The 27,685-nt window shown below is 41.4% G+C and overlaps 1 protein-coding gene across 2 annotated transcripts in view; it reads right to left on the bottom strand.

Moving 5' to 3' along the window:
* The window catches only part of dtx1 (deltex 1, E3 ubiquitin ligase), a 96,616-nt gene extending 74,046 nt beyond the window's left edge, over positions 1-22,570 (bottom strand). The window contains exons 1-2 of one of the 2 annotated variants that reach the window (XM_015366163.2): positions 22,485-22,570; positions 19,409-20,260 (exon numbers count right to left, since the gene is read on the bottom strand). In XM_015366163.2, coding sequence (XP_015221649.1) covers positions 19,409-19,667 — 259 coding nt within the window. In that variant the 5' untranslated portion in view covers positions 19,668-20,260; positions 22,485-22,570. Of the gene's footprint in view, positions 1-19,408; positions 20,261-21,169; positions 21,847-22,484 lie in introns of those variants that run through there. The other variant, XM_015366161.2, reaches the window with a different exon arrangement.
* Positions 22,571-27,685: the final 5,115 nt, after the last annotated feature.

The raw sequence follows: 27,685 nt of genomic DNA, 5'->3' as shown, positions 1-27,685 counted from the left end.
GGAATACCTTTAAGATCCTACCTTAGCAACCCCTTAAAGCTACCCAGCAACTAGAAAGGTTACAACCTGAAAAATAACAAGCTGGTAGCTAATTGAAGGCGTCTCTGTTGATCCAGGGTGACACAGGCTCAAAAGACCTCCAATCATATTGACTATGGAACGGACTTTGATTTTTTTTTTACATGGGTGGACTGTTAGCACTCAATTAAAATATAATGGTGCCACTTCTCCCATATGTAGCCGCTGAATCAATCACAAGCCATTGTACGCCTTAACCTTTTCCCCCTGCTGGTCTAAAAGGGTCAACTATTAATAGCAGTAGCAATGTGTCTTTATAGTCAGGTAAATACTCCTTTGCCGTATCGGTTTTTAGGAGTGCATCCATTCAGAGCGCTACCTGTGTATGCTCTGTGTGCGTTCTGCATATTTCATAATGCATAATGCAAGCATTCGGACTGTATAACTCACCTAAATTATACAGGCATTACGTTCTGCCAGGCTGGGTCAGCCAGTGTTCACATTGCTTGAGACAATTATTAACTCCTACTTAAATAAGGAGGCAACAAACCTTGTCTCAAGAATATCTCCTATGCTTTCCACTACTTTACCAGGAGACTATACCGACAAACTACAGATAATACAGCATAAGAAGACTTCGTTAATGGCCATGTCTAATGAAGTCCTCATTTGTTTAGCAATAAACTCTGACAGATCAACTCAGGAGTTTCGACATGAATAATTTTTCCACAATTGCATCACAAGAGACTAGTGTGACTTCAGGTGTGAGGAGAGAAACTCAAAGGATGGCATGGAAATACAGTAAATGCCCTCGCCAAAGCACAGACAAACATGTGAATAAAAAGAAAGAAGGAAAAGGAGCAAGTGTCACAGAATGATGTGAACTGGAGAAATGTTCTTTCAGCTAAGAGCCCTCGCCTTGAGTTGCCTTGGCAACAGATCTGCAGATACAGCAAGAAGCAGATCAGCTTGTGGTGCAGTTCACTGTGCTGTATGCTCTCATTATACCCCCAGTATTTCTGTTACCGTGATGATTTTAATGTTATTGCAAGGTGATGGATGGCCTGAACAGAAGGCCTGAGTTACCATTTCCAAATTACTGAATTTTGCAATTCTGCACATGGAAAAAAAACAGAACCTGGGATTTAAAGATGGTAAAAGTCAATTTTGTAGGTGGGTATTAAGGCAAAAGGCCAATATTTATAACATCCTATTAAGTTTTATTTCCCATATGAATATTAGACCCATGATTATCATGAAATGTTCAGGTCAAACAAATACTGTAATGTGCTGGACTGTCAATAATCTTTGCATATTTGAACCCAACAGCGGTCTACTTAGTGAAAAGCACGATCGGTTTTCACATTTCTGCTGTTTCTTGAGCTGAAACAAGCTTTCTGTTGTGGAATTACCAACTAACATCTGCAGTAGGTGGGATGCTGCCATTACAGTTTTAGGCCTGGGTGTCTTTTAGAACCCATGTGCATCACATGGACCCTAGTGAGAGTCCACTCCAGAACAGAATTTACAGTACTAGTAGGATGTATATTATTATTATAGTACTGTGTCACTTTTCTGTCATGTTTTGTTGTGGATACTCCAATTTCTATATTTCTCCTGGGTTTAATTTAGGATGCCTAACTTCATGTAGCAAAACATTTTCAAGGACACACCCAAACATTGAAAATCAAGGCCTAAGCCCTGCAGATACATAAGACCAACTAAGAGCTGCAACTGGCTGAAAATGATACCGCCGCACACTCATGCAAGATTATTGTTACATTATTCTCAGACAAAGATGTCTAGTTCATACCAAAAGGAAGATAAAGACACACATTCACAAAGATAACATGCATCCAGCCACCCAGACCTTCAACTGGAAACACACCACTTCCATTTAATCAAAGTTAACAGCGATATTCACTTCATACCTTCTGATTTTCTCCTTTTTATATTTCAGCATGCCCGCACAATGCCACTTCCCCCCTCAAGCGCATCTAGCTTGTAAGCAAAGCTCCGAGAGCATGAGGGTCACACCGGAAATAATGCCAAACAAGAAAAATAATTTCTGCAGGAAAGCGAAACTTTTGGTATTGTAAGATTCAGCTCTCTACCTCTTTTTGGAAAAAATAAAGCAAGACATTGCATTCTGGGTGAACCTTGGATTTTATTCTTCGAGGACATTAATTCACCCTGCAAAACCTGGAATATTAAAAGATGCGCCAAAGCAAACAATGTTTTCAATGCATCATGTGTGATAAATGTGACGGTCTCAAGCAGAAAATGTTTTGCAGTCTTCCACATTCACCAGATTTAATCTTGTCATTGTGAAGAGTCAAGCAACAAACAAGCCTAAACTGAAAAAGAAAGTGCGAACATGACAGATTAATCAGGCACAGTATCTACAACATCATCAGGTCTAGACAAGCAAAGTGCTAGACTGAGATATAAACCAGTTATCTGAAAGAACTTAGGGGTTGACACAGACTATCAGTGTTATTGGGAGGCTATCTGCATAACCTGTTGTGAAACGTTTAGCTCAGCCATTCAACAGAGCTCCATTCAGGGACAAACTCATCAGATCACTGCACACGTTGCCTACTTGAAAACTCTGCACCTTAACACTGAGATACTGAACATGGTCATTAATACTAAATGCACTTAGCCTAGAACTCAAATAATGATACACTGAACACAGGATAGCTCAGCAGTCTAAAAGTAACCACATGATCGTACTTCAGCCAAACACTCAAAACACTGATCTCACTGAATTTAGCAGAGCACCACATTTAAGCACTGAGCTACCAAAGGACTACAGCCCAACACTTTAACCATGAGCTTTGAACACACTGCAGCCCAGCACTGTAATACTAAGCCTCTGAGTAGGATACTGCAGACACTGCAGACAAGTTTTGCAATATTAGGCAACTGAACAAAATGTAGCCTAGCACTTCCACTACGACCCCCCACAGCACACCACTCTAACCACAAAGTCCCAATCTAAGTTCCATGTAGGCAGTTCTCAAGCACCTTCTCCAACTCCCCCTCTGCAACTCGGAAAACTCAATCTGTTTAACTGGCAGCTTCAGGCCATGTCAACAGCGCTGCTACAAACAGTTCTCATTTCCAAAGCAAACAGTTTCGATAGTCAATGAAGACCACAAGATCAGAGAGCAGGGCAGAAGGAAATGAAGTTTCTCACGGCTCTGAACAAAAACGTGAAATTCCCCCCACTGCCAGAGAAAACCACTCGTCTACAGAGTCATTTTTTCGCTCTCAGCAACTCACGTAGCAATTGGGAGGTCTCGAGCACAGCACAGCCTTTAGAACTGTACATCAAACCAGCCCACACATTACTGTGAACTTTAAATTAAGGATTAAACCTTTTAGCACCACGATGAGCAGAGCAATACCCTTTGGCTGAGCAAGATGACTGAGGTATTCCAATACACCTGAGCAATTACTGTTAACACTGAGGGGAGCCTGTCTTGCACGTCTGCATTTTACATAGTCTGTGGGGAAAAACACCAGAGTGAGGAACTGAAAAGCAAGTGATTATAGTACCACTCTGCAAGTGACATTCAAATTTATTAGCAATAAAGGTTTAGGATACTACAAGGTGTGAATCAGCTCCAGGTCTTATTTGATGACCAAAGCACATCAGAAAGCAGTATAGTAAAGGTTTGTACATATCGTACTGCCCAAAATAAAATCAAAAAAGAACAGAAATCAGGAAATCTTACACTTCATCTTAATTTCCAAGGTGCATACTCTTCTCCATATTTGCTTTTGTTCTGTAGTTTCTTTGCACGATACATGAACATAAAGCAGTGCTAAAACCACACAAAACAGATGTTAAAGTCAGGATTTGCTGAGAAACTAAAACATACTTTAAATTAATACACGTAATTGCAGTATTGGCAGGCTGTAGTGAAGATAATTGCTTTGCTTTGATAGCTGCCCCCTTTAACCACAAAGATGGCTTGCTGTCTGTCCTCAAAGCCCCTCCTTGTCCAGCTGACCCAGCCCCTGGCTCTGAGAAAGAGCTCTCTCACGTCGCCGTACCCATCGCCACCACAAAACGGATCAAATAAACGGATGATTGAGTGGCGCAGCCAAGCAGTTATTCAGAAAACACGTACAGATGTAATATACTGAATAATAAATGACATACACGTGGTGGGAGGGGGCAGTGGTGGGAGGAAATTGCCCCAGAGTGATACTCAGAGAGGCTGGAGCACTCCCTGGGGAGAAACAGATCAATGGCCCCCTGGCTGTCTTCCCAGCTACCTGATCTCGACGCAGATTAGAGAGAGAGGACTGTGCCCGAGCTGCATGCCACTACCTCAGAGAGTTCCTTCCACAAACTCCTTCAACGCCCATGAAGGAACAGACATCAACAGAGGATCATTTCCTATGCAATCTCAAGAAAACTGACAAATCGATTTTCTTTCAATCCAGAGCGTTCTTATGCCATTTTACAGAAAATAGACGTAAAAATACAGTTACATACAGAAAATACAATAAACCCAGGTCATGTCATGGCATTTTACCAAACTGCCTTAGCGTTGCAGGAAGCCGGACGGGTCACCAATCCATCGCAGGGCCAGTGCAAGCCGATCATAAATGGGGACAATCTGGAGGCCATGGTAAAGGGCTGGGGGGGAATTTTGGGGGAATTTTGGCCCAGGACACCAGGATAACACCCTACGCTCATCAAGAAATGCTCAGGGATCTTTAATGGCCACTGAGTTAGGACCTCAGCCTAACGTCTCATCCGAAAGATACTGGGGCATTAGGACCTACACAGAGCGCAGAGTGGGCGCCCCCCACTGGTCCCATTAACATCACTTCCAGCAGCAACCATAGCTTCCCAGGAGGTCTCCCATCCAGGTACTGACCAGGCTCAACGCTGCTGAGCTTCAGTGGGCTGCCAGTTGAGATCTGCAGGGTGATATAGCTGCTGGCAATTAACCAGGTACAAATGTTACATTAAAATAATTAGCTTATGAATCAAAGGCCACTGTAAGTTTTAAAAAATCAGTGAAATATTCCAAGATGAGGGGCAGCCAGTGAAAGACTTGCTGTGTCGTGAATAAGAGCCACATTAGTGCTCCAGTATAAATGACCTCATTTCACCCCAGGCCGGTGCAGTAGTCATAGCAGTCAGCCCCACTGACCAATGGAGATTCAAATTGACGGAGAGTATAGGAAGAAATAAGCAACTGCATTTTTAAACTAAAGTCTTCACAGAAACATGGCTGAAGCAGCAGATGGGTAGGCTGCAGGGAAGCTTCAGAACGTTGAGGCGACACAAACGGAGGAATGTTCAGGGGCTTTTGCAGACGTCAACGTCGAACATCAGTGTCTGAGGTTTGAGCATAATGGGAATAAAATAATGGTTTTAAAAGAATGGCTTTTAAAGTTGAAGAAGGTTGAAAATTTGTAAGCTGACAAAGATTAATGCATCCTGAACTTCAGAAATCCAACATGATCAATTTACAATTCAAAGGTATGCGATTCTGGTGAATTCCTGGCATTGACATATTCTAACGGGGTTTTAAAATTAAGCAAGCCAGGGCTTATTCCTAAACTACAGTATAATGGTTCCACAAAATTCAACATATCCTCCTTCAAATTAAAGACTCAAAACAAAACCTCTGCTCCCCAGGCCTGACTCCATCCTGCTATAAAATGGGCTACCCCAGGCCGCAGAACAGTGAACCCAGATTCCTGGAAGACTAAACAGGAAGAACAGAGAAACCCATAAATGCGGAACCTCAGGCTTCTCCAAAATCACAGCGCCGACTCTCCAACCACAAGCCAATCAAAAAGTTCAGCTTTGAAGCAACTGTTTCAATTGTTCTGGCTTTCTCTCTTTAAATGTTATTATAATTGACCACTTTTTACAACGTTAAATCTCGCTTGCTTGTATATCCAAGAATACTGTGCCGTAGCTTGCAATTTTGAAGGATTCAAACATATACAGTACACTGAATGAAACTGTTTCAATACCATCAACCAGGTGCGTTGCTACAAAGAGATGTGTATAGAACAATTGGTCTCTCTTCTGTTCTGCTCTGTGGTGAAGGATGAAGCACACTGAGACAGCACAGACACAAGCACCATCCATCCATCTTCAAACTGCTTTATCAGTCCAGGGTCGAAGGGCAGCCGCAGTCTATCCCAGCAGGCACTGGGAACAACCTGCATGGGACGACAGCCCATTCCACGGAACACACTCGCGCCAGGGCCCATTCTCCCAGAAGCCACATAACCCACCAGTAAGTCTTTGGACTGTGGGAGGAAACCATGTGAACACGGGGAAAACATGCAAACTCCATGCAGTACATACTGTATAATGTGATATCTGACAACCAGAACTGTCTCTTTGATTATGTCTGTGATTTTCTCCAAAAACTCAAAAAACCTTTGCAAAAAATATTTTTAAAGATTTTTGCAGTGAGCAGCATTCCCAAAGTCGCTTAAAGATATGCCCACAATTTTATCTCAATTGTTTCTGATTCTGGAGAACTTTGAGCTTTTATCCATTCCGTTATGTACGATTCTTTTGTTCCCCTTTCAGCAAATAATCAAAACAGAAGTGAGGACAGGGCCCAAACTGGAATTTTAAGTTGATGGAATAAACTTTTGTTGCACTGTCCAGTGAAGCTCATTGTTACAGCGCCTACGGTATATACAGTACCGCATTTCGTGTGCCTTTTTGTTCCTCTACAAGGTTCTTGAACAGCTAGATTGCCAACTGGTACTTCAAAAGGCAGAACTGACAGCCAAAGCTGGAGATGCAGTTCTTCCATGACTCGGATTTATTTCACTAGGAACATGATTAGAGAATTTAAGACTCAGAATTTCAAGTTATTCCAATCAAGTGCACACTACTACTTTAATTAAACTTTTCTGCATTTAATTGGAATATTTAATTAAATACAGTTAAGAAATAGATTAAAAATGATATAAATTATCCTTTAACTGGGTCAGCCACACTTAATGTGGAGAGGCCATTTCTCAGGTCACTGCGGCTGTTCAGCTGTTTTGAGGACCTGCAGTCATTCTGTGGGATTAATCAGCTCCAGTGTGGATTGTTTTCACTTTCTGCCTTCAAAGCTGTAACAGCATGAGGACAGCTCCGTCTGATTAAACACAATAACAAACACACAGACGTACACAGGTAAATCCAAGATCAATTCAAGGTTTTTTGGTCCTCATTTTCAAAGACATGCTTCAAATATTCCCAGGAAAAAAAACTAATTGTCACAGAAACCACATGTACTTCCTATAAAACACTGTTTCTAACGAAGCCACAACACAACACCAAATGCCTACTGTACATGAAGTCTCAATTTTTTAAAATAGTGAGTTTTCTTTTTTCTGTTTTTTTTTTCTGCTAAGATGTATTGTACAGGGCAATGTTCTCGTTTTATCATATTTGCAGTGTATATACATTTGTTACTATGATAGATAAAACACCGAGAAATAGATTTACAATAGTTTTCTGCACTGATGTGTATTACTATAACATTGTTATAACATTGTTATTTAAACTATATCATTGTTATATATAGTTTTAAAGTAGTATTTTTGTTTCCCAGATAATTGTCTGTTTCACGCTTTAAAGACATTTTTGAAAAGAAAGAACAAAGGCTGTTGTAAATGTTATAAATCAGTGACCAGTGAACTCACAGAAAGGGCTAGAATACACAGTGAAAGACGTTTTGCAATTAACCAATTTCAAGTTTTATTAAGGAAAAAGTTGCATCAGACCTTATATAAAGCAGATGCTTAAGTATAAATACTTAAAAACACGAAGTAAACTATGCTCAGTAGTCATTCAGTTTATAGAAATAGATTGAGCTGGTATAAAATTATTTTTTATTGTTTCCTGGAGTTTTATGTATATAGCCAATGATGTTAGTGCCCTTTTACCCTCTTCAGAGTTAATATATGCTGGAGGTAAAGAGGCATCACTTACAGATTTAACTCAGATCTTCTATTAAAATTAGTACTTGCTCCATTCCCCTTAACAGAGAATGAACACTGGCATGAGTCACTGAAAACACCACCTTAAATGATATATTCCTGTACGTGAAAGTATTATATAGTATACAGAATTACATAAACTGTATACTGTACTCTATATGTGTTATTATGTAATAACTTCTCAAATAAAATTAAAAAAAGAACACATCACATTAGGCAAAGAGATTACTTTCAAAGTTTTATCAAAAACAAAAATTCTACAAAGAAAAGGCCGTTTTAAGAATATGGCTACATTACATTAGTCACTGGGAGCCCGTGGGCAGGAGCACTGTACAGCACAGAGTCCTGTAGAGGGCAAAGTGACATGACAAACGCATTAGGATGAACAATGTGATTCCCAGTACTGTACTGCGACAGTAACTGCTGACAAACGAGCAAGGTGATGATATTGTTCTTTATCACATGCAATATGAGGTTTTTTTTCAATCTTGCATGTTAAATGGCCAAAAAAACCAAAACAGCTTCATCATAAACACACACTGTACTGTAAACCCCACAGAGAAGATGTCACTGGAGCGCACTGCAGTATTGGATACAAAGGGTACTGGTCCAGTACATTCCACCTGGCTTTCCTGTTCCAAGCTTTCTACTGACTGGGTTTAGCATTTAGTTGCATTTATAGCAGCAATCAAGCAAATGCAAAGGAAAAATTAAAAAAATAAAATGAGAGCCTAAATACAAACATAAGACCTAGTCATTCTTAACAGAATCTCTCTCACAGTGAACTCAAAAAACCAAAAGAAACCTTCCAAGTTTCTTTTTTGAAAACCAGGGGCTACTGTGAGTCCAGGTCCAGCAATGTCAGTAATTAAAAGTATCAGATTTGAGGATGAAAGACTATACCTTGCATATAGAACAGGCTACATTATTACGTCTTTAGAACTAGTTATACCCTGGAGAATTTACAAGCTCTTTTGCTCTTACACAATTAGCATTAAGAACAAACTGCAAACTGAGATAAAGCCACTGCTTTTGAATGCTGGGCAGCAGAATAAAAAGGAATTTACAGCCAAGATATGTTTTCTACTTATCTCCCAGGAAAGACTTCAAGTCGCATACCAATGCAAATTCTCCTCCACAGATACAGTATATGGAGCAGAGCTCTGAAACAACCTGACTGGGAGAGTCAGGATGGTCATCACCTGGACTCTGCACCATGAAACATGGTCAGCTCAAAATTAAATAGCTTCTATATTTGATTAAAGAATTTACTAACAATAATATAAACATTGTCACAGAAGCCACATGCACTTCCTATAAACATACAGTAGTTTCTAATACTAATCACTGAGCTTTTTGGCTATCAAAAACCTTAAAACAACAAAAAATATTCTGTATTGGCTGGGAAATTATCGGCTCGCACATGCTCAGCAGATTTTCTACATGGGTGGATTAGAAGACACTTCTGCTTTCGTGATCACTCTTGTAAAACAAAACTCACTGGACACTTTTCTTTTGAAAAAAAGTTTCGTCCTTAAATTTCTTACATCGATTGGCTGGAAGGTACTACCCGGTCATATTGCCGAAGGTGAAAAAAACAGAAATGGGAATGTGGAAATGAAAACCGATTTAAAAAAAGGGACGTGAAACAGATGCTGAAATCAAAAACCAGGAATTCACCCCAGCTCCATGTGGAATTGTGTGGAATTGTGCTCCACACTTACGCCTTTCGAATGGAGTTTATTCGACGCTTCTTCCAAGCATGATTCCAAGCTGTACTGTTTCTAAAAACCCTCTCCTCTGTGACACTGCCCAGAAATGGGGAAACAGCGCATGCACACATGTCAACCGTAGCTCATGCAGACAGGACAGGTCGATCTTGTCACTCTATGGCAGGAATGATTTGCCTGAGCCTGGTCCTGAAGCACGGCGAGACAGTAGCTGTGGCTCCGCTGGGCTTGTTCAGAGAGAGGGGCCGGTGAGGTCACCCTATGCAGGCAGATACACCGTCATTCAGGCAAGCATAGCAACCCACCCTGGCACAGATGCACACTGTGCCCAGCTGCAGAATGCTTCCTACATGGCGATAACAAGCTAACCCTCTCCACTCCGCGTAGCACTGACTGCATGTACAAGCTTGCTGCTACAACTTCTCTGACAACAACTTTTAGAGTCACCCATTATTTTAAGCATATCTCTATCAAATTTGGATTCAGCAGTTATTAAACTCACCAGCCAATCCCTACCCTGCAGGTAACCTTTGGCAGCATGCCTTTACAAAACACATATTTAAGGATAGAATTTTTTCTGCATGCAAGTCATCTGATAAGGCAAACCTTATTGAATCTGTTTCAATATTCACTGTGGGACCCTGGTTTGGTAACTTGAATACATGCAATAAGAACAGGATTGCATGATATACTGCAGGATAGTGAAGGTAGCCAGTAAAGTTATCGGTGCACAACAGGCACAGCTGCTAGACATCTACAGCAAACAAGCAGTGCAGAAGGCCAATATAATCACTGACGGTCATGACCACCCCTTGCACAGTGAATCTGAGCTCCTTCCATCTGTGCACCGATTCAGACTGCCCAGATATTAGTGCAAGAGTGCACAGTTATGCTTTATTCCCACACCTATTCAAATGCTCAATTTACACAAATAACTTACAGATTATGATATTTCATTTTCAGAATATCCAATATATATCTTAGGTATGTTTCACTTGAAGATTCAACTTTATCTGTAAAGTTTTGGACAGTGAGGATTGAATGTGTTAAATGTATTATGTACTGCCTACAGAACACATTTCCCTCCTGGGATGATAAAGTAAGTTAATTCACACATTTCTGCATAAAGGTTCTCTTGTGTTCCCAGAAATACGTGAAATATCCTAACAGATTAAGCAGACACACTTCAGAAATCTACATGACTTTGGAAGACAAAGCCCAAAATTATAAGAACAAAAGAAAGAGTGTTCCATACTCCCACAACCCTTTGGATAAAAAGTGCCTCTTGTTCTTGGGTCTAAATGCACTTTCATGTAGATTTTCCATGTACATTCTTCCTATGATTCTGGTTCATAACCAATGTTTAATCTGAAGAAGTGTAATAACTGTAGAAACTGATCTTTACACTTCTTTTGGCAGTCTGAAGAAACAGGATGCAGTTCAGTGGAAAAGTCCTATTTCTGTCTTTAATACAAGCAGGGAGATAATTAATAATAATTAATTGCTTACACTTATATAGCGCTTTTCAGGACACTCCGCTCACTCCCCAGAATTTAAAATTCACATAACACTGCTACACAACACCTTGTTTTTGGAGATGAAACTTGTAAGTGTTTGAAAATCTCTATCGAAATACAAACTAAAAGTAAAATTTCAGACACTAAAATCTCTGAAATAGTATCCGCCGCACAGAGACACATAAAACCATACATGTTTACAAACAGCTGTAGTTGTCCTCATGCGTTTTAAGTCAATTTACAGGACTATAAAAATTGGTCCTTGACAAAACGGAAAGAAATTTCCGACCATTATCAGGTCGCTTGATCTAAAGAACAGGACCTGGAGCTGGAACACACTTTCGGGAAAACAGTGCGAGTTCCTGCCGAAGTCCCTGGCCTCCTCACACAGCCTCATCTGAGAAACAGCTCTAACAGAACCCCCGTGGCTGGCTTTTTCATCACACCCTCCCTGCCCCTTGTCATTTTCAAGGGAAAGAGAATCTGTCTGTCTTGTTGACATTGTTTTCTTCATCTTAAACTTTGCACACTGTTTAATGCACCAGTCCTTCTTAAACCCCAGCTGGGATTCCCCATGTTGAACTGAGGTTTATGGCCTGAGGTAAAATAAGTAAAACCTGCTTTCTGCTGTAAACCAACACAGCCAGCCTTCCTGCTTTTAGCTGTAGTTACAGATGCAGGTTTAACAACTGCCATATAGGAGGGTGAACTAGTGCTTTACTGCACCACTGTGAACAAGTGCCATGGAAGAACACAATGAGCAAATGAGCACTTAAGAGCCCCATGAAGAGAAGCAGGCAACTGCAGCTTGGTAATAACGTGGCGCCTCTGGTGAGACTGTCTTTAAAGAGAGCTGTAGCTGAAGGTTCCTTTACAAAACAACGGCAACAAATCAAGCCGCACTTAGCCTAAGACACTAGCTGCAATGAGACAAATACAAGAGACAGCATTTGGAAAGTTTAAATCATAAATAATGTGCAACAATAAAGCACAACAAAATCTGGGTCAAAGCATGGACTGGTACAAATCATGATGCATCAAAAAACAATGCAAAGCTTCGTCAAAACCCTAATAATCTGGGGGGGGGACCACTGTGGTAAGGGGACACAAAACGCAAGCAGTGGATGTCAGATTAACCAAAGCAAAGCACATAGCACACATTCCCACAGAAGAACACGCTAGTCTAGGACTGGGAAAGGATCATGTCAAGAGCACCCCCTTTTCACTCACTCTTGTACAACAGTCTTTTTCTAAATCCTTTCAACTCACAGATTGCTGTCTGTCATCTTTGTCTGCCAGCAAGGTCTTGCCATTACCCTTTACTTTACAGCTAATTTCACCTTTTCCTTGTTTGCCCTGTCCCACCTCTTCCTCTTTATCTCCTGCCCTGTCCCTCTTTTCTTCACATGCCTAACGACACCAGCGTTACACCTTTTGAGAAACTATTTAGTGTGAGGACCAATTGTCCTCACACTAAATAGTGTCCTCAGTCACATCACACTGGGGCATTACTTCTGGTCTAGAGAGAAGAGAGTCACTTACTCTTCCTTCAACCTCTCTTGCAGCAGTATCCCGGTTTTCCTTGGAGACCGTGCCAGGTCAAGCCTTGCTGAGCTAAGCCTCTAAGCTTGGATAGTACCAGGTTACAGGTGGCACCTGGGCATGTCCTCTCTGTCCAGGGTTTTATTGAAGGGGGTACTTGAAACCACAAAAATAATACGACACATCTTACAAGAAGAACAAAATGCTGAGTCTAGTGGAAAAGAAGGACAAGGTGACTCATAAACAGATCTGGGCCTTAAACATCTTGGTCATTTCCAGTAAGACAGCTGGCCAGCAGGTCAAAGGCCGAGGGAATTTCAGAGTTCTGCCAAAATGTCACAACACAAATGCTTCATCTCCTTTTCAACAGCCTTCATGTCTTGTGTCCAAAGAAAAGAAGCCTTAAACCCCCCCCAGAAAAACAGCTTTAACTAGGCTGACATGGTATTTTTATCTGTCTCTTAATACATAAACCACTCGCTAGTTTTGCATTCAAGAGATGCAACTGAAGCAATTCCTTGTTAGGTTTGTCTGTAAATGTCACAAAGCCTGTAAAAGACAAACAACAAGATGTCTGTTTCAGTCTGCTCAGGCAGCCTTTCATCACTGACAATACAGCGACAGAGCAGTCGCACTGAAATAAAAAACTTGACTGCCTAAGCTCACTGAAGCTGCAAGGTTTGCAGCATTAAATCTGACTTTACAAGTCTCCACAGTGAACAAAAGGTATTGGTGGTGTAAAGTCCGGAGGCTGTGAAGTAAAACCCTTCTCAATTTTCTAGAAATCTGTCACCTGAGTAAAACAGAGCTACCTTCCCACCACAGGTCGCCACAAGATTAACCCATTAGAGATGCATTTCCACTGAGGTACGTGGAAGAGGCTCAAATTCAGCACAAAACTAGGGCTGCATACTGGGCTTATTTTTTTAAATTTACTTTACTACAAATTTGAAAAGCTGGAACTCTAGGTAAAAATTAAATATGGGGGAAAACTGCAGTGACTGTGATATAATGGCAGCATTAACACCCATAATATTCCCTTCTCAACGACAGGGTGCAACACTGCAGGAGAACTAACAGATAGCCAACGTCAGACACATTCAGAAGGAGTGCCACTGATGCCAGGTGATATACCCTTTGTGTTCTCTCATTCGCAGCCTCCGTTTGGCACTCTGTGCTCGATTCCAATAACCCTGCGCAGAGGCAAGCACATCTGCGTGAAAGCAGTTTCACTCAATGAAAAAACCCTCAAGCAGAAACCAGCTTATTGCCTGCCAGTCCTGCCATCGCCCTCCCTGGTCTTGTCACAGCCCTGGTGTGAGCAATAGGTGTCACTTCATTAGTGACAGGAGATGTGGGATGCCAGCTTCTCCTGAAAACCGCTATGTTTACAGCCTGAAGGACTTAATTGATTTACCTTGGATCTTGGAATGGTGCCTCTGGCAGACCTTTGGCAACAGAGAGCAGCAGGTGTTGCTACATTGTTACCTCCACTGTCACCAGATCCGAAAATGAGATTAGAGAGCCCTGAAAACATTCACACGGTCAATACTGAGGGACTGGTGTCCAGGCCCTTCACAACCAGATCACCGTCTTCTGTGCACTGAATTGTGCATCACAGTGTTGATTCTCTCAGACTGTTTATTTTCTAAACATTTTCTAACTGCTTTAGCCAGTATAGGGTCATGGAGGGGGGCTTTCAAGCAACAGTCGCAGGGCAGGGACACCAGTCCATTGCTGGACACACACACACACACACACACACACACACACACACACACAGCAGAGCCAGTTTTCCCAGAAGCCTATTATGTAATTGGACTGTTTAAGGAAACCTGAGCACATAGAGGAAACCTATGCAAACACAGGGGTAACAGACAAACTCCACACAGACATCACACCAAGAATTGAGCTCTGAGCCCCAGCACTGTGGGACAGCAATGCTAAACGCTGTGCCACAATGCCTCCTCAGACTGTTTACCTCCCTGTACAGTACATATTCATTTTATATATTCAGTTTTGTGCCACGAATTTGCACCTTACTGTAAATCAGAAGACTTCTTGTTTATCAAAAAAAATCAGCACGACATTTCTTGGTAGTCTGCTTGGGGTTACAAACATCTTATGAATGCAAGATTCTGCCCAGCCCACAGCTTGGAAGTTGGAATAAAGTGATGGACTATAATACAGCAGAATAATATAAAAATATAGCAGAGATAAGAACAGCTGTACATCAGCCCACTACACGCCTAATCAGCCAAAGATTTCTTTCACCTTGGCAACTAGTTCTTGTTTGTTTTTCCTGCTCTGGTAGAAAATAATGCAAGAGTACAAGCAGCTCAAGAGAATGACCTGCCGTGTCGATGCCAAGGTGAATAACAGCACCAAGGATAAGCAGCAAAACGGGCGCTCAGGTGCAGTGCTTGGGGAAGTCAAAAAGTAAACCTGCTTTTCCCTCACAAGCTGTACGACACAAAGGGGCTTCATCCCATCTCATAGGTTAACACACAAGCAACGCCAAACAGATTCCAACAATTTTTACCAGTGGCTGTTTTTAACTTATTTTCTGACCTGCACTGGGTAACGCTTCAGGAAAGCAGTGAACTCAAGCAGTCTGTTTAACCTCAATTCAGGGACTTCTTACTTAAGAACTGACAGTAATTCACAAAATAACTTAGAGAATACATTTGCATATCATTTTTTCAAAATGTGCTAATTGTAGGCAACTTGCATATGGGCCTTAGTGTTGGCTGATGAATTGCATATTAGCCTCTATAACTCCCGAGATAAAGGTTAACAGACAGGGATCCAAAAATTCAAATTGATCGCAAAAGACAAAAGCAATGCTACACTGCTTATTAATTTTAGTATCTAGTCAAATCAAGGCAAAGGGCCTCATTCATCAGACTTTTCCAACATGTGGAGAGAAACTACAGGATTTTAAACAGGAAAACCAAACACTCAACATACAACAGAAAGCTTTATGACAAAGAATAAGGCAGGCCACTCCATCATTCAGAATCATAGTAGTACACAGGAAAATGGTGATATATCGCTATCATGTCCAATTTTGAAAAGACACTAGCATCTCTGCCTCGACAGACTTGGAAATTTGTTGTATAAATTGATAATTGTTGGTTTAAAAAAGGGTTTTCTAATTGAAATTTGGGGCTCACATTTCTAGTTGTATCCTTGAGTTCATTCTGCTGCATGAGGCACCTTTGAGAAAAGACTTCAGGTACATTGTGTGCCTACTAATTATTTTTAAAATATTGCGTTCCATCTACAATTAATAGTTGCTAATGATTTACATCTTGATTCTCAGCACTCTATTGGGAGAAATCACCGTCTGAATGAGGAGTGGTATTCATGCTCCTCTGTTATGCCCGTATAACCATTTAAGATTAGCAAGCTTCACAGCTCCTGACAGGAGAGCTAATGCTGATTGGAGGACCGGCATGTCTCTTGGTGACATCACTGTAAGGCTGCAGATGCCCAGGAAGTTGCAGAAATCGTTTCCTCCAGAGCTCTTAAGGCCCCAGTGAATCCAAACCTTCACTCCTTCACCCAGCAACACTCAAGCAATTCTGCACTGCCTCTTGCACAATCATGGCCACACACAGCGGTTTTGTGTCCATTTTCAAGTTTTTAAATGTGTTGTTGTAATCAGTTCTTGGAATAATGCAAATTCCAAAAGCCCTCATTACATGAAGAGTCATTCTCAAAAGTCATCTGATAATTTCGGCAGCTTACAAATACAAAAAAAGGCAGAGCACATCGTCTAAATATAACATGAATATGACCTTACTGTAAGTCAAACATACCATAATTACAGCAAAATGTCCTGTCAGAAGACATTCAGGTTTATAATTCAAATGAGATTAAAAGAGGAACTGCAGTTCCAAATTCTCAACTCATTATTCAAATCACAGTAACAAAATAAATTAATTGACGATATCACAAAATGTTACAAATGCCGAATAAAGCCAAAAAAATCTTTACCTTTGTGCAAGAACTTCATGGGCTGTGTACCAAATGCCGCTGCACTTCAGTGACGTAGCGGAAGTGTGGACTTCAAGCGCGCGAGTCTTCCAGTGGCATCACGCATGACATCACCCACTGGAGTGGATGCACGTCATAGGGCCAAAATACTTTCTGTTGCTGCTTTTCCAATGGCTAAGTACAGTATATCTCGGCAGACCATTTTAAAATATATAATTTTTCTATCTCCGCTCTCAGTTTGAGGAAATTGAATGTCCTCTTGTTTATCCCCGCACAAACACAGTGACGCATCGTGTGCATTCATCATGAGCTGCTCGACTCGAGAATGGGCGAAGGGAAACGTGGCGAGAATTCGCGTGACTTGAACCGCCCCTTCCTGCTCCCCGGTTGCTGTAGCGATTGATGTAATGCGATGTACATACAAGTAAATAAATACAGGTAGTGCAGCAGACGTTTCACAACAGAACTGTTCCAACCTGATCTGCATTCTGGAGTTAAGAGATCTCTCTTTAGCTCACCGGGCTGGGTCCCTGTTGAGTGACGCGGGAGTCCCGGGTTCGAGCCCCCGGCGGTGGGGGGCCGACCTAATGTTAAATTCAGTTCAATGGCACTCATTCGAATCCGTAGTCTATTTAAAGTATCTGGAAAAAAAAACGTGTCGCCTTGTATGTGTCGGTTTCATAACACTAAACATGAATGCCTCATCAATGCCGATTCTTTCTAACCCCGAAGTATAAAGGTAGTGTTGCAGTTCCCCCTTTAAAACGTTAGTTCGAACCACAGAGCAGCATTACAGTACTAAAAAAAGTATTTAGCCAAAAGCAACTTGTTTAATTTCTCTTTCCTTACCGAGTATTATTTATCTTTACACTCCTTACCTAGATAGAGTATTTGGACATAGGTTTGTTACATGGATGAGTGTCTAAACAATAAAAGGCAAGTACACTTTAAGAGGAATATTGACATAAGAGAACAATACAAAGCAAAACCAGTATCCCAGAACAATATCCTGACTTCAGCACCCGAGATGAAACATGCCACAGCCTTGCTAACAGACTTTCAACCAACTGGTAAGAGTTGAGAGAAGCCAGTAAGTTATTTCAGCTGTAAAATGTGAACCTTGTTTCTGATCTTTACTAGTTTCCAGCAGCTGCGTTGTCAGGTTTTGTTGCCTTTCTGTAATGCAGTTCTCAAATCACGAGAGATACTCTTTTTTCACCCGCAGAGTGTTTGATGTTGCAAAGCTGTTATGTATTTTTCTGACCTGAGCATCATGGCACAGCATCTTAACATGACCCCACACTTGACACCCAATTCATAGGGGTTTTGTGTCCCATATGTAACATCTTTAACCACACCCTTACCACAAACACAGATGTTATCTCTAATTCGCAGAGAGCAATCGCAAATTGTGCATTTATCATTATCCATCCATTTACTAACTGCTTCACCCAAGGTCGGGTCACAGGGTCACTGTGTCCTGGAGCCGCTCCTAGCAAGTGACCCCACAAGGTTTAGTACACCCTGGGTGGAACCAGACTGTCGCAGGGCACACAGACCGATATGCTCACACTCACACCAGGGCCAGTTTTCCCAGAAACCAACCAGCCCACCAACATGTCTCTGACTGCGGGAGGAAACCAGACCACTTGGAGATGTAGAGAGAGCACCCCAGGGCCCTAACCACTGCACCATCCTGCAGCCCGTTCACAATTACTGCTTCTTCAAATAAAGTGCAAGGAAGACTTTCAGTGTGAAAGGAAGAAATTAACAGATGATCAAACAGTGGGCAGTGCTGTATTTTACGTTCCTTACATATCCTTGAAGAGCAGCAAGAGACGTTTTCATCAAGCTGACACAACATGTGCAAGCCACAGGACATTTCCCAAAACTAAACAATTACCTAGGGAGCTCTTTGCCCACAGGAGTCTGCAGCACGAAGTCTAACTCGAGCTTCCACATCAAGCTGTCTTCAAGAATTGTTTTTATGAATTATACAGGAGCTAAAACCCAAGGTATACAAAGGGGTTAAACTAGACAGCCTTTACAGGAAGGAGATGAACTGAACAACGAGATTCAATCACAAAAAGGCAAGTTTTAGATTGCTGACTATTCACAACATGCCTGAAGAAACCTTTGAAAGATGTATACTGTACCACACAAACCAGACACTTATGCCTATAAAAATACAGGCACAAGCATATCTCATTTGTACTTGTATTTGTAAATTACCCACTGTACAGCCAGAGAGCATTTTCTTTTTTTCCCCACTTTCTTCGTTTCCATTCAGACTTCTCCACCCGCACGTGCTTGACCAAAATTACTCATTTGGTCCAAAATGACTTAAGAGTTTTACCTATTAGTACAGCCAGAGATTTCCACAGAGACAATCAGAGTTAAGGATCTTGCTCACAGGTGGAACAGCAGAAGGAAACCCAGGATCTGAACCCCCAACCTCCCAGTGACAAGTCCAGAATCCTAGGTAACCCATAATACAGCCACTTAAGTCATGAGCCTTAAATCCAATGCCAGCATGTTTCATGGCTGCATTTATCACCCGGCCCCCCGTGACCTCTGCAGGTGTAAACCCCCTGGTTTTACCTGTGTCTTGGCGGAACTGATGCATAGACTGCAGGTCTATGATGTAGGGGACCAGCTGGGGGTCCACTTGTCCCAGCACCACTGTGCCCCGGGAGTCGCTCTTCAGCACGTTCTCGATGTGGTGGCACACGGCGGCGCTGTAGGGCCTCCAGCGCCCGTGCTCGTTCAGCCACTCCCACACCACCACCCGCGCCAGGTTCTGGGGAGCGTACCCCAGTCCGTTCACGGGGATCATCAGAGCGGAGCCGGGGCGCGCCATCTCCCCGGGTCTGTCGACCTCGCCCTCCCGGCCCGTAGACACCCCCTGAGAGCACCCGACCCAACGAGTCCAGCGGCTTCACTCGGGTTATTCCACCAGAGTCTTGGGATCAGTCAGGATCTCATCGTACGCCACCTGAGCACGATCTCTATAGCATGGTCCATGTGTTTAACAGACCTTCAGACGGGCAGGATCCATATGATGTGGGCTCTGAGTCAAGATGCTACATTGTTGTTGACTGCGGCGCAATGTTGCCTTTAAGGCATGTTCTTGCTACATGAACTGCCACCGATGCGATTTGTCGATCTGTAATTTCCAGTTTTGAGAATCCACAACAGAAAAACAACAATACTAAAGTTCCCCCTCCTCTCTGCCAATAACCCCCGCTCGCAATACAAATCCCGCTGTGTTGGGGAAGAGTGTTCAGTTACCACAGCCTCCTTAGCAATCGCAGGCTTTGTTCATCGATGGCTTTCTGAGATATGGTTTGCAGGGGATGTCCCAAGAAGTATGCAAAATCACATTTTATGTGAAGAAAAAGTTATCTTGCTTTTCCACTGAAGAACTAGGTGCCACATCTACAGATTCCACATCTGGCAAAATACAAAAAAAAGTATGGTTATAGAATCAAACTTGAAAAACATGGTTTATCAAATATTGAGAAAATGTCTCCAAAATGCTTGTTTACAAAACCTTGAACATTAGCTTTGTTCAATACTGATGTGCTAAAAGACTTGCAGTGTTGTCCAGTAACTACCGAACTAGAAATTCCATATTTGAGTCTTGATAATGGACCTAAAACTTGTTCCAACCTACCTTAAACTGCCGCATCTCACAACTTTTCTAACACTATCAGGTTGAGTAAGACGCAGTGTATGTCAATTATTCGATATAATGTTCAAATATATGCCCATACGACTACATGTATCTCATAAACAGTAACCTGCACTCAGACAGCAAGCAATAGTACAGAGGTGAGCCCTGAAATACTCAGCCTGCTGAGAGCTACTTCATGTTAAAAAATTAAAATGTGCAATAATTCCCGGAGCTTGCCATCGCGCCCTGGGCTCTCGGTCATTATACAGAGGTATTTGAATGTGTACACAATGTACACGGAATATTATTCGCGAATGACTGTACCTTAATCTTCATCTTGGGAAAAGCAAGCCTTTACAATTTGTTGATATTGCTCGCTGGCCAAATCTGGAGCACTACTCCACACAGAACGTTTAAAAACATTGCACTACGTCGTGCACGTACAGTAATTCGAGAAGGATGACTAAAATTAAAACGGCATATTTGCGATTAAACCTACAATCCTGATGACAATCAAATTATGCGGGTTGTTGTTTCACTCAGGCTGGTTACATTGTGCTGCCCTATAATGATAACTGCAGGTGTAACTGCATACAGTATAGAAAAATGCATTTTTAATGTACAGGAAAAAATAATTCATTCGGATAATTATCACCCAGAATAACAGGACTTCAGAACACACTTACAATGACACCTCTTCACTTCGCTGTTGCCCTCCGAGCTCGCTCTTTCGTCTCCCCGCCTCCCTCTGTTGTGTTTTAATTCACGGATTTTCTTTTTTAATGGGTTATTCGATGCATAGATTATATCCGAAATGATTCCGTTTCCCTCGCTATCTCGGAGTATTTGACAGCCCAGATCGTTATGACCCGAGTTCGCAATCTCGTTAATCCACAGGAGAAAAAGAAAAAAAATAGATGTTCCGGTTATTATTTTTCCAAACGTGTGCAGTACGCGGTCTTGATTTTTTCCCTTCACTCTAGGGTTCGGGTGCTTGTTTCCTTTGTGCGTCTGTCAAATACAGACTAAACCAGCGCTGTGGTCCTTTCATCCAAAGCGTCTTAAAAATCCGTACACATGGACAGACAAACGAAGGTCGGGATACACCTGTATATCACGGCGGATCCTCAAAAACAGCAGCTCCAGCTCCTGAACTACTGTCCTGCAAGCCCGGCGCTAGCTCTACAGTATATTAGATACGCTCAGTCCAAGATCACACTACAGCTGGACAGAAACGCCAACTGGGATAAACCGATCACCGTGCTTGCTGTGTCGTTCTCAAAAATGTTCATTTTGATAGACGGGGAGTGTGTCCGCCGCGGAGTGTGTTCTCACTTCAAAGGAGAGGAAACGGCCCTTTCTCTCGACAGATAAATGATTCTCAAATGTGCTCAGTGTTGAGAACAGCAGTAAGCTGTTGCTCCGAATCGAGGAGTCTCTCTGCGTGTCATTTACAGGGGATAACATTTAGAAATGAGCTGCCGTTCGCTCTAATTTTTTTTTAACCTATCACAAGTCTCGGGAAAGCCTGGGCATAGCACATTCTATCAACTGAAATCATATTTCGGATTAGGGATCGATATTATACGTCGAGACCTTATTATTCAAGGCTCTCGATGTTATTATTGTTGTTATTAATAATCATAACAATGTATCGCTTGGAACACATTTCGGATGTACTGATTAGAACTGCTTTCACACGAAGCACTGCGAAAATGACGAGCTCTGTCCCGAAGTGTTTGGCAAAATACTGATGAGAATCCAAATGCGCTGAACGCAACCAAAACTAGTGATTGGTCGGGAAAGAAAGCAGCAGGAAGATATATTAAACACAGCGTTATAAATAAAGGTATCTCATCCGCTCACACCTGGTTCCACTTAACGTTTGATGTTAACTACAAACCGAAAGTTGCCAATATTAATATCACCACCCCTTTTTTTTAGGACTTTTTAGTACAAGTGAGCAAACAAAACCAAAACACCTCTTTCTCTTTTTTTTACCTCTTCGCAGTGGAAAAATAACGAGCCGTCTGCATCGTGTCCACCGGTATTGTTAATGGCTAAAGAAGACAACGGTACCCTCGGGTCTATCAACCGGCTTTGCTCCGAGCCGTTCGTGTCGCACTCGCTATTTCTGAGAAACTTCGCTCTGAGGATCGCCAGCCCGCGACTGGATGTGTTTGATGCACATTTCACCGACTCGCCAGCGGACATTCAAGTCACGATATGTAGACGTGAGATATCTAGCTCTGCAGACATTCGTCCACTAATGGAAATAGTCGCATATGTACCTGCCTGTAAGTTGGCACCTGTTTTTTTTTTCGTTTTAATTCGAATAAACTGACTCGGAAATATTAAAACCCCGAACGCAATAAGAGCTCTCCTTTTCGCTACCCAATGTAACCCCCCCTCTCCTGAGACGCCACATTGATTGCTAATACAATCAACCGATGGAAGATTAAAAACAGCCGAAATGTTTTTTTCTGCCCTCTAGCGGATAGGACGACAATTACAGCTTCGCTTTTCCTTCGAGTACTGCATGCTTGAAATCCTGCTTCCTTCCCTTGGTATTTTGTTAGTTAGTTCAATGTATTTTTTTTTTAGCCGTTTTCTATTTTTTATATCCCCCCGTATCCATGCATTCAGTATAAATTGGTGTGGACTGAGACAACATCAACAACAACAACAACAGATCAACAACAAATTTCAAAGGGAATCAAGAGCTCGTAAGGAAAAAAAAGTTTTTTTCAAAGTTTATTTGTTATTTTTAGATGCTTACTATTTTCTAAACGTACATGGGAAGTCACACAGTGGTTTTACATTTCTCTTGTAATACGTTCCACACAGTCACACAGTGACTTCTTACAAAACCTGTCTGAGCACTCTGCTGTTTCACATGTGGGTCTGAATTCAATCAACAGAGAAGGAAAGAAATTAAAACGACCCTGAATTCCAGACAGGCAATTAAAAATCTGTCATATAAATATTACTTTCACCATCTTTAGTTTTCTTTAAGAAGATGAGAAAGCTTGTTAACAAGAGAGGGTCATTCGGCCCATGAAGCCCTCTCGGCAGTCATTAGTTAATTGATCTGGTGATCTCTTCTGACTGTTTCTTAAAAGACACTCGTCTGTCAGCTTCCACAATAGGGCTGGGTAGCTTGTTTCGAACTCAACAATCCTTTAGATAGAGAAGTGCCTCCTGTCCTCAATTTTAAGTGCACCCCTAAATAGTCTGCATTTGTGCCCTATTGCCAAAACTTGGGGTCATTGGATCATGTCAGGAAGTCCATAGTAAGCAACCAATACCCCGTATGGGTCCAGTTCAATAAGCCTTGATCTTTGATCTCCAAAATAAATATATTTTTGCACAAGTGGTTCTATGCAGCATATACCTTTCTCAGAAATTTTGTTTCCCCCTACATGATCCAGCACTTTCCAGGCTCGAAGGATGGTTTTTAACCACGTGTCCTGCTGAGCAGGGTCTCCTGGGGGTTGTGGAGGGCTGTCTAGGTGTCCAGGTGTGACCCCAGACACAAAGAGCAAGCTTTCTCCCTAACTGCTCTGACAAATGAGATCAGCACTTCCAATACTTAGAGAGTGTGCTTGTGTGAAAAGGCCTAATGACTCCTAGGATCCTGAAGCTCGGGAGCTCATACTGTGATCGCTCAGCAGACAGGTAGATAAGATCCAGCTGTCCCTAGCAGCCGAATAGACAAACCTCTTATTCGCAACATTCGTTCTTGAATTTTCAATTAATTTTAAGCAACAACACCCATACTGTATGCCATCCCACTTCAGTAGAACATTTCAAGAGTCAAAAGAAGTCATCAAAATTCAGGAAACATGTGCATGCATCTCCAATATTCATACTAACCATTTCTTACTCTGGAAAGGCAATTTAAAACAAGAAGACTATTAAAATAAAGATGAAGTCTTCTCCAATTCCTCTGCATCTACTCAGAAAGTAGTAGTTTTGACTATAATGCACAAACTGGAAATTGACTCTCAGATTACACAACTTTGTGTAGCATGCTCCTATTTCACAAACCATGTTACACAGTAAGAATTATGAACAAGGTTACTTAGAACAGCTAACACAGGAGAATCAAGAGCCAGAAAGCCAGTCCCTTGCTTCAGCTCCTATGCTGTTCTGTTGTTCAGTGAACCACCTTCTAATTAAAAGGGACTGTGGCATGACATGTTTCTGATTAGCTTGTCTGAGGCGCAATGGGGAGGAGGCTTGTGGTGTAATATTCTAGAGGATTTGTTGCTTTGCAGTCAGCAAAGCAGCGCTCTCTGGGTTTGCGCCAGCTCGGCCTGTGGAGTGATTGATGGGTCACTTAACAATAAAGCATAAACATGATGGCAGGGCTGGGCTACGGGATGGCCGAGTGAGCAGAGGGGCTCCTCAGGAGCCTCCGTGGAAGCAGAAATGTGTAGTAGAACGTTGAAATTATGCTTTGGAATTAAATGATTAAAATATCTTTGGCAGTTCTTAGGCTGGGCAACCTAATGTGGAGATCTTTCTTCTGCAGCTTTGAACTTCTGTGGGTCTTCCACAGGGCCACGTCCTTGGTGTGGAGAAAGGGGTGGCACATCCTTAATCTCTTTGGAGACTATGAGAAACTGAGCAGCAGTTATAATAGCACACCATGTTCAAAGAGCTGTGTGTAATTGATTATAATTAATTAATTACCTTCAGCTCCCCAGAATATAAAAGACATCCACCCCCCCAATCAACATTTTGTTTAAGCAAAACGTGTAGGAACCATGATGAGGTTTTAAGGAGAGAAGATTAGTATGAATGAAGGTAGATTTATAGAGAGCAGTAGTGCAAGTCATTGCAGGTCACAGCTGTAGTTGTATTATCCTAGTAAGAAGTCTAAAAGAATTATTGCATGCAACACTTTCCAGAGCAGGCAAAGTAACAATAAAGGAAAAAGAAATAAAATGAAATACAGAGTACGAAGACACTTGGAAATGAAATCTCTGCTGTAAATCCCTTCACCCTCTGATGAATCATCTCTGTACAGTACTTCTGATCTACACTTATGAGAGCTGACTGTGGCAGGTTTGCCTGGCATTTTTGCAGTTTTGTTATGGTTAAGCATACAGTTGCATTTCTCTGCCTCATTAAATGAATTGGTATAATGCATTATCATAGCCCTGTTTACTTTCTTTGGAGCACACTTTATTACATTTTTACTTAAGTATATACTGTCAAAGATTTCCAAGATTACATTGCAACAGTATGGTTTTCCTGTTAGCTTTAACCCTAACCCTAATCCAGAGCATCACTCCACTGATTCCTTCTACGTGAAGGTGACATAAAACCTTCAGTTTGTGAAAATAACTCCGTGAGATAACCATGCCTGTCCAGTGACGAAACACATACTGTTTAAACTGCGCTTACAGCATCAAGAAAAAGTGAACCCCTTAAGATTTTCACATACAGTATCCAAGTATCCATCCATTTTCTAACTGCTTTATCCAGTTCAGAGTCACTGGGCAGCCAGAGCCTATCCCAGCAGGGATGCCAGTCCATCACAGAGCAGTCCCACAGTCCCACACTCACTCAGACCAAGGCCAGTTTTCCCAGAAGCCAATTAACCTACTGCTACTGTATGTCTTTGGACAATAGGAGGAAACCTATAAGACCCCAAAACAGCATTTTAATATAATATATAAAAACCTAACAGAAAAGTAATTAACTATACATTTACTTCCTGAATCATTTATATTATTAATCAATGAATATAAAAATTCTGGTTTCATTTAAATTCAGGTAGAAATCAATGTAATTTCACTGCATATCTTCAATTAATATCTTTCTGTCATTGTATATTACTATTTTACATTGAGTTTTGTTTGCATTCCAAATTATAGGAGTTATTTGACTGCTTATTTAAAGATTTATTAAGTAAAAGCACATTTTGCTCAGAATATCAGGTAATTTAAATCATATGTAAAGCATATTCCTCTAGTGCAATAAAGCATTGCATCATTCCTAGGTTCATAAATAATACAAACATTTATGTATCGATGTCTTAAAAAATACCTTCCATAATTTACATGTTCTAAATCACAGGGAACTATTTTATGAGCCAAAATCCTCCACTGACGCGCTCAGTGGTTCAAGAGTATAATTTAACATCATTTGAAATGTTAAATTTATTCATAACATTTTTTACATTTTAGAATCTAGCCTTTCAATCCTCCTGGATTATTTTAGTTTTTTAAACTGCGAGGAATGTCAGTAAACTGTTGAAAAATGTTTTGCAGTACTTAGAACAAGTTTGTGAACTCCAACGATAAATGGGTATTTCATAGTTTTACTTTCATGGCCTTCTTGAATCAAAACCACTGGCGCTTCGTTCAGCTGTGGAACTGGGGTGCTGTCTGTGAGGAGTTTGTATGTTCACATTGTGTTTGTGTGGCCTCCTTCCCACAGTCCACAGGACTGGTAGGTTAATTGGCTTCTGGAAACACTGACCCTGGTGTCAGTGTGTCAGCCCTGAACTAAATAAAGCTATTGGAAAATGAGTGGATAATATAATCCAGAATGTCATTTTTAACAAAATGACTCTCTATGAACTAATCATTGATGCTTCTCCAATCCTGTTTCTGGAGATTAAACATTAAATCCTCATGTCTAAAGACCTGGTCATTTTTTTTACTCATGCGACGAAGAGATCATCTTTGACAGAAATATGAAGACCCTTCAATCCTCAATGACCAGTTTCCTTGTACAAATTACTTTATTAGCTCATAAATAACTTACAAGTGTTCCTAATCTTTAAAATAGGTGATTCTGGGTGACCCATAAGACTAGCTGGACTGGGGCTCGCTAGATCCTGACCTAGACGCCAGTCCAGTCTGTTAATTTATGTGTCTGTACGACATCGCCGCCTAGTGTTAAATTTGGGCATAACGGAACTGCATTGAAAATGGTTTTAAACTGAAAACGTGTATTAGCACCTCTACACAAATATACAAAATACTCACTGAATTATCCTTTTTTAAAAAGTTTTTTGAGAGTTAACTGTAACATACACTTTTTTGCAGTATCTACCATTACTGATGGGAAAATGTAGCCTGTGACATTAATAGATCACTGCATGGAATATTTTCAATAAAGTAAACTTAACCTTATGTGCTCCCAAGTAAGACTGTATTCAGCTTTCTATATTCTTGTGACAC

This window comes from Lepisosteus oculatus, chromosome 22, assembly GCF_040954835.1.
Source record: "Lepisosteus oculatus isolate fLepOcu1 chromosome 22, fLepOcu1.hap2, whole genome shotgun sequence".
Taxonomy (NCBI): Eukaryota; Metazoa; Chordata; class Actinopteri; order Semionotiformes; family Lepisosteidae; genus Lepisosteus; species Lepisosteus oculatus.
This window is presented reverse-complemented; position numbering and strand designations above follow the sequence as displayed.